At 44.2% G+C, this 8,465-nt stretch overlaps 1 protein-coding gene across 1 annotated transcript in view; it reads left to right on the top strand.

Annotated features, from left to right (window-relative positions):
- The first annotated feature begins 3,279 nt into the window (after window positions 1–3,279).
- Cand1 (cullin associated and neddylation dissociated 1) overlaps window positions 3,280–8,465 on the top strand; it is a 39,179-nt gene continuing 33,993 nt past the window's right edge. The window contains exon 1 of the mRNA XM_055625881.1: window positions 3,280–3,700. Coding sequence (XP_055481856.1) covers window positions 3,633–3,700 — 68 coding nt within the window. The 5' untranslated portion in view covers window positions 3,280–3,632. The remainder of the gene's footprint in view (window positions 3,701–8,465) is intronic.

Below are 8,465 nucleotides of genomic sequence, written 5' to 3'. Positions count from 1 at the left end.
AGATAGAATTACAACATTTAAGCAAAGAACCTTTATCTCTTTCATCTCTTTCAGTCCACTCCCAGCCCTAGAGTCTCTAGAAGCAGAAGGAAATAGCTGTCTGACTCTTGGACTAAATCAGTATTTTGGTTGGTTTTCTGCTGCTATAATATGATTCTACAAACTGGGCAAATTACAAGCAATAGAAATCTATTTGGCTTGTGGTTCTGGAAGGCAAGAATCCCTAACATGTGACCTCAGTGCGTAGTTCAGGCTTCATATCATGATGTGGTGGAAAAGCCAGTGAGAATATGTGAGACAGAGAGGAAATCTGTGTGAACTCATTTCTTTAGTCTGGATCTCATGCCTAGAATAAGGGCACTAACAGATTCAGGAGAGCAGAGGACATGCAATTTAACCATCTCTTAAAATTCTTATCCCTAGGCTTCCATAGTGATGGCAGCGGTACACACTTTTTGATCCCAGCACTCAGGAGGCAGAGGAAGGTGCATCTCTCTAAGTTCAAGGCCAGTCTTGGTCTACAGAGGAAGTTACAGGACAGTTAGGGCTACACGGAGAAACCCTATCTCAAATAACCAAAACAGAAACAAAACAAAAGACCTTGGGCTGGGGATGTAACTCAGGGGTATGGTGTTTTTTTAGCATGTGCAAGGACATGGCAGCAAACACACACATACACAAACACATACATACACAGAGAGAGAGAGAGAGACAGAGACAGAGACATAGACATAGAGAGATAGGACACATGTGCTTCTGGCTTTTAAATTTATCATAGCGATAATAAATTTCAACAGAATTTCAAACCACTGGAACTAGATTGGATTAACATCCTCCAAAACTTTGGAAATCTATAGTATGCCCAGGATGTCATTAAATATCATTGAAAATATTTTACATGTGATAAAGGACTAGGTCGTGCTGACACACCAACTGTTCAGTTAATCAGTTATGTGGTATTTCCATTGTTGTCCCATTGTCATTCATCTTTTAAAGCCCCACCCAGTCCTATCATATTTAAACATGTTAAAAAACAATGTTAAGTTTTACTTTGCATTTCGTAATATACTATAAAGCTATCTTGATTCTATTCTCATGCTGAGACCTTTTCTAAATGTTGTCTGTCAAAAATGTGTATGTGTATGTATGTGTTTGTGTGTGGTTAGGTCTTCATATGTGTGTAAATAAATGTGAAGGCCAGATGTTAGCATCTGGTTTTCTTCCTCAGTTAGTTCTGTCTTAATTCTCCACACACTTCTTCTATCTTATGAATTATACTGAATAAAGTGGGGTCCCCCAAAGGTTTACACAGTCTCGTAGGACTTAGCACATTATTGGAAAAATCCCAAATGTTTGAAGAATAGTTCCCTAATAGTGATAGAGTTGGGCAAAATAAAAGATGTTTGGAATTATGGAAAAGAAAAAAAAAACTACATAAAGCCGTTAAGCATTAAAAATAAATGGGAGTGGGGGGAGTCTACAGAAGCAACGCAAGGAAATGGAGAACTGCACTATGAACCCAAATCCTATTTAATCTAATAGTAAATGTTTTAACTACTATTGTGTAACAGTTCTTTAGGTACTGTTATTTAGTGAATGTAGCAAAAAGGAAAAAATAAAATCAGGTAGTTTTGTTGGGATTTTAAGTATTTGGAACCAGTGAGCTATTTAAAGGTTTATTGGGAGCTGGAGATCTGGCTCAGCGGTTAAGAGCAGTGGCTGCTCTTCTAGAGGACCAGGGTTCAATTCCCAGCACCCACATGGTTTCTCACAACAGTATGTAACTCGAGTTTCAGGAGATCGGATAACTCCACACATACATATTTGCAGGCAAAACGCCAACGCACGTAAAACAAAAATAAATAAACAAACCATTAGCCAGGTGTGGCAGCACTTGCCTTTAATCCCAGAACTCTGGAGGCAAAGGAAGGCAGATCTCTGAGTTTGAGGCCAACTTGATCTAGGCCGTGAGTTCCAGAACAGCCGCGGCTACACAGAGAAACCCTGTCTCAAAGGACAAAACAAAAAAGAATGGCTGATCCTTCCAACCCTTCATTTGGGCTCTTCGTGCGTTCATTGTGGAAAAAAAACAAAAAACTCCAATACGGCACAGATTTATTTAAAATTTTTATAGTAGAGAAACGGTTGAACATTTCACCTCTCATCTCCGATGGTTGTGTTGTATCTGAGGAGACAGGAAGACACATTTCAGATCCAAGGGCACTGAATGATGTAGGCCCGGAGTGCAGTCTGCAGCAATATTTTTTTTTTCTTCTTTGAGGCAGGGTTGCACTTCATAGCCCTGGAACTTGCTTCGGGGACCATACAAGAGACCCACCTGCCTCTCCTGAACCTGCTTCTAGAGTTCAGGGAGCAGGGGCGTGCACGACCTCCACATTTGGTCTTGGCAGGGTATCCTTACTAGGACCTAGCTGGAGGCAGGAAGCTGACTCTAGATGAATGGAGTGGATCCTGACACAAGTCACCTGGCCCTTGTTGCCTTTTAGCAAGGCAAAGATTAGTGCTAAGAAGGATCGACTGAGCCCCTGCCACAACACGAACTGATGCAACGCGCTTGTTCGAAATAGCAGCACAACACGAGGATAAGGGGGAGATGTTTTCTGAGAAATAAACACTGAAGACAGAAACACAAAGCACGCTGATGCGAAGGTTTTATTTAGCATAAACGCGTCATCCGCCTGCAAATACCAGAATTCTCTCCGACCACGGAAACCAATGAGGACGCCCCAAATTCAAGCAGCCAATCCCGTCCCTGGCCTGTCGCCGACTGAATTGTGGGACTTGTGGTTTTCACGTGGCAACCATACAGCATGGTTGTCAGGGGACAGTTTCGGCCACGCGTACTGTCCGGAAAGAAAGCTCACTTTACAGCGCTCCTGTTGGCCTCCAGGTCAGCTCTAATCACCATCACCCGCAAGCCTCACGCGGCTTAAGACTCATAAATCCTTCTCCTTAACATCCTACGGAGGAGCTCGGCAGCTATCTCAGAGCTACGCCGGCCTGCTACGCTCGCTGCCCGTCCTTTAACCGTCGCTTTAAGATCTCGCGAGAAAAGGCCCTCGAGGCGTTGTCTTTTCTCCCGAAAGGCCGTCCGCGTGGAGACGGACGTCCAGCCCAACCAATAGGATCGTCCCTTTGAGCGGCGCCTGCGCAGAGCGCGCGGGGCAGCCCTGGTGAACTCCGACCCCGCCTCCCGCAGCGCCCTGCGTCGCCCGCCCCCCCCCCCGCCCCCCCAGCGAAGGAGGCGGGCTTTGGCCTCTTGCCCTAGGGACCGAGTGCGGAGGGAGTAAGTGGGAGCGAGACGGTCCGAACGCAAGTGTCTGGCTTCCCGGCGAGGCCCAGCCGTGCGTCCCGCCGCCCATGAGCTCGTTGCCCCGCGAGCAGCGCCGTCGTTAGGCCGTCCCCTTCACTCTCGCTCCCCCCACCCCTGAGCCCGGGACAGGCACCCCCGCACCCCACCTGGCCGGGAACCGGACATCGTGCCGAAGCGCCTTCCCCAGTCCGTGTCGCGCTGCGAACCTGGAAGCGGGCGCCGCCGCCAACGAGAGGAGGAGCCCCGGCCGCGGGCCCCAGCAGCCACAGAGCCAGCAGGCGGGATCGAGGCCGGCAACATGGCGAGCGCTTCGTACCACATTTCCAACTTGCTGGAGAAAATGACATCCAGCGACAAAGACTTCAGGTGAGACTGAAATCCGACCCCAGCCCCACCTTGGGGAGGCTGATGTAGAGGGGTGGCCGCCGCCCGGGCCTCGCGGCAGGCCCTGCCCCACCCCTCGGTCCGGCGGGTCTCCAGCCACCCCCCTCCCCCATCTTTGGTCTAGGCCGTTGTCCGCTGTAGCCACCAGGTCCCTTCTGCGTTCCTAGCGATATCGCATCCTTTGTCCACCCCCAGGGACACAATGCTAGCGTCCCTGGTAGCGCCCAGAGCCGTAGGCACCCGCTTCGGTGGGGAAGGAGGTTTTCCAGGCCGAGAGGCGGGCGGCCGGGCCTACTCCCCGGCCCTCCCGAGGCGCCAGGCCCTCCTGGCACTTGGGGATAAGCTGCTACTCAGCAGCCACGCAGCCGCCGCCGCCACCGCCGCCGCCTGCTTTCCCGCGGATGGGAATGGGTGCAACGATCAACTTTTCTGAGGCCTCCGCTGATTGGGTTATATACTTTTTCTTTGGATAATTCTTGTTCGTGAAGGTGGCAAGAAGGGGGAGGGGGGAGTCTGGGTCGGGGAAACTTGGCCTGCTGGGTTTTCCCGCCAGCATCGCTGTCACTTTCTCAGGTCAGGTGAAACCCTGGCAGGATTTTGGGTTTTCAGTCTCATATTCCTATAGCAAAATCATGGCCAGAGGGCTGGATTGCCGAGCCTTTTGCCAAGCAAATGAATCTTCTTGAAAAGAGGAGCTGGTCAGCCGGGCAGCTCCATCATACAGTTTTGTTCTGGGAGACCTGGACTTATTCCCGTGCATATTGAAGGTGTTATATTTTCAAAGATTAGCTTCGCCTGTGATTTTTTTTTTCCATGCGACACTGATTGTTACATCCTTCTTGACTCCTTTTCCTTCACAAATAAGCCCTTTGTCAGAAAAAGAAAAATGCTATTTCTTTGATACCTGAGTTTTGCTCCGTGATTCTTTGGGAGATGCAGTTTTGTGTACTGCATTTAAGCAAATAGTCTTTGCTTAAAACTAGTCTAGGAGTTTGGGTTTTGCTGTGCAAACTGTGTTAAGACCTGAAGATTTGCCCGAATCCTATCTGAAGCATTTTTCCAATTTATAAAAGGAGAACCCTGGGGAAAATAATGCCTAGATAACGTCATTAAAGTGGTGTGAAATACAGGTAGTTTCTGTGATTCAAAAACACCAATGCCTTTTTTTTTATTTCTTTTGTACGTAAGGATCTTCTAAGTCTTAAATTTTCATTTAAAAAGTTTGTCCCGAAGATTTCAGTGTTGTGGTGTGGGAAAAGAGACGTGTTTGTTTGGAGCATTTTTGAACATTTAGACTTGTTTGGTTTTAGGACCCAAAGCGAAGCTTGACGGGTCCTTAGACTGTTGAGGATAAGGTGAATGAAGCAGCTCTTTCGTCTGAGGTGTGGGTGTTATTTATTCCTCCTCACAAGTCCTGCGGGCTCTTCCTGGAGAATTGCTGAGTTTCCCTCTGGTTCATTTGACCTTTGCTTGAAGGCAGCACATTGGCTAGGATCGTACATTTCTGTTAATTACAGACTCACGGGTGATTATGTTTTGAAAGACTACAGTCATTTCATGTGGTGATAATGAATAAGCAACTATTGATCGAAGTAATTTCCTGTAAAAGAATGTGTATATACCTGGGTTTTTCTTGTTTTTAAAACTGCTATGAAAGAAATAGGGATGCTTAGATGCCAAACTACAGTGATTTCTATGTCAGGGTGGGGTGAATCAACATACTGACAGAGCTGTTGCCACAGCTCCAGAATTTGTGAAAGTTGTGTTTAGTAACAGTTAACAGTAACTTCCTTTAATACTTTACATTTTTTACTAACTCTTTTAAAGACTTTTACTACATTTTAGTCATCTGCTTAACAAATCTTTGGGACATAGTGCTCTATATTAGATATTAAACATTTTTGAAGATTAATTAAAATATCACATTTGAGCCCAAGTTGTTTTCTATATTTTTATTACATAGACATAATTTTTTAAGATGATGCCAGGTGCTCATTAGAAGTTTAGTTATTTTGATATAAATACCAAGATTTGTGGCTAGATAATTTTAAATATTGCCAGAAGGTTTGGAGGCAGGCTGAGTAGCATTATGTGAGGTCTCACGTGCATAAAGCGCTATACAGGGGCACCCTTGGCTCCGGTGGCTGTTTGTATGGCCCAACACACCTGTGAGCCGAAGCTATATTTTTCCAGGTTTGTGGTTTTATCATAACTGTTGTGCAGTTCTCTTGGATGAATTTTGTAAGTGACAATGTCCCCTCACAATGTCAAAAGCTTGGGCTTGCTTGTAAGGAAAGAAGACAATGTTTCCAGTTGGAAGAAAGTACTACATTCTCATGTTGAAAGACAGGGGGTTAGGCCTAGTTTCTAGTTCTGTGTTTTAGTCCTTGGGATTCTTTGCTGTAAATTGTGAGGTCTTGGAAAATCTATTTAACTTGAGATTACATTTTCACTTACAAGAGGTTTGTGTTATGTTTAGTTACAAATCTTGAGGGTAGGTCTCTAGGTAACAGTGCAGTTCACTGAGCCAGACAAGGTAAACAGTGAGCATAAAAGGATTTTAAATGTTCAGGAATTAAAAGATCTTCTTGTGGAATTTAAATTGTAGGCTCATTTTATTGAAGAGTATCTACCATTTCTTTAATTTTAGTGTTTCTAAGGTGGGTACTGGTGTGAATAAATGAAGCATAAAGAGGTGAAATACCAACTTTGAAGCAAATGAGAGAGGGCATTTGCGTGTCCTAATGTCTAGATAGTGTCTGTCACCTACTAGCTTTAACTTGGGGAAAGAATTGTTTGATTTTTTTTTTGTTTTTTGAGACAGCGTTTCTCTGTCCTGGACGTGGTAGATGAGGCTGTCTTCAAACTCAGAGAGATTCACCCACACCTGTCTCCCTGACCCTGAGACTAAAAGTGTGAGCCACCATGCCCAGCTGGAAAGATTGTTTTTAAGATAATGAATGCTAATTCAAGTAAGCCTGTAGAAGAAAAACCAGCATTCATTGTCAGTGTACCTTAGAGCAGTTCTCATCACTTACTGCCCCCCAACACAAGTGCACTCAGACGCCCTCCCCCTAGAAAACCTTTCTATCAATATAAGCTAGTTACTTAGGTCAGTAGGTCTTTAGGGGTGCGTTTAACAACTAAAGAGTACAGATGAACTGATACAATTAGCAGTTAGCTGATTATGTAGATGACAAAGTGAAAGCTTTAGTATAGATGAACTCTGAATACTCCATTTATGAATACTGTTAGAAATTGAGTTCTGGTGCCTTATTTTCAAAAACCTTACCATAAGTGAATTAGACTACTTCAGAGAATCAAGAGGTAAAGAAAACATTCTTTATTTTTATGTGTAATAATATTTATGGCTTTTATGCTCTTTATCCACCTGGTTTTATTTGTCCTTATCTCTGGTAAAGTGGATAATAACAACCTCAATTATGAGTTGGGTTAAGGACTTACCGGAAATCGGGTAGTGGCGTTAGGATTTCTCGGCAGTTCTGTGCTGCTTCTCAGGATTTTGACTTAGGGACATTCTGAGTCAGGTCTTAATTTTCAGTTGCTTCTAAAATCACTTTGATGGAATGTTTTGTTTTGGAAGACAGTTTATTCCTTTAGCAGAGATCTGAGAAGTTTGACCTCTCCTGCTTTTCCCTAATAAATCTGCTTGGTGAATGGTTAAAACCTTACTATAGAGTTAAAAAAGCTCAGCAGTATGTAGGTGTCTGGCAGTAAGTGACAGAAAAGATTAAAGCAAAGAGACATGTCTGTGGAGAGGTTTAGTAGTAAAATTCATGGTAGAGAAAAGTATGAAAACACATGACATAAAACATGAGTGGGGGAAAAGGAAGAAGATGATTTTGTGTTATAGCTGAATAGTCATTGACTCAAGGGAGTCCTTAGGAGGAAGGGCCTGGTGGTTCTCGTTGTGTAGATTATTTTATGTTGTATGTATGAATGTTTTGCCCACATGATGTATGTATACCATGAGTGCCTGGTAGCCTTAGAGATCAGAAGAAGGTATTGGATCCCCCGGACCTGGAGTTATGAATGTTTGTGAATTACTATGTAGGTGCTGGGGACTGAGCCCAGATCCTCTCCAAGAGCAACAAGTGCTGAGCCATCTCTTCAGCCCAGGGACCTCATATTTCTTGGATACTTATTTAGTTCATTGGACAGCCGGCTTCTAGGAGAACTTGAAATACTTGAATTGTATTTTAGTTCAAGCTTAAGGAAGGAAAAAGCATGGAAGAATTTTGAAAAATTTCTTCAAGAAACCATTGTAAAACCAAGTTCATGCTGCTTATGTAGACAGAATATTTATTCCAGGTTCATTCATAGCTCTGTAGTAAATGCATGAGAAAAAGGTGGTATGTGTAAAACCTTTAAAGATAATTGATTGCGGATGATACATTCTGGCCGAGACACCTAGATGTCTGCTCTAAGTTAAGAGTAAAGTTGTGCTTATGTATTGGGGTGTGTGAAAGCTCGTGTCTCTTTCTAACATCCTTTCTACTTCTCTGTGCTGAATTTACCAGGAATGAATAAACTCTTCCCTCAAAAAGCTTTTAGCAATAGAGTAAGTCAGGTATGTAGGTTCCAGATTTTTACTATCTTGTAAATCACTGTTTGAAGAGTTCAACATGAGTTCTTCATGCTGATGTGTGTTTCTGTGCGCGCGCGCGCGCGCACACACACACACACACACACACACACACACACACACACACACACACACACACAC

The sequence above is a fragment of the Psammomys obesus genome, unplaced genomic scaffold, assembly GCF_907164565.1.
Source record: "Psammomys obesus unplaced genomic scaffold, mPsaObe1.curated_primary_1811, whole genome shotgun sequence".
Lineage (NCBI taxonomy): Eukaryota > Metazoa > Chordata > Mammalia > Rodentia > Muridae > Psammomys > Psammomys obesus.
This window is presented reverse-complemented; position numbering and strand designations above follow the sequence as displayed.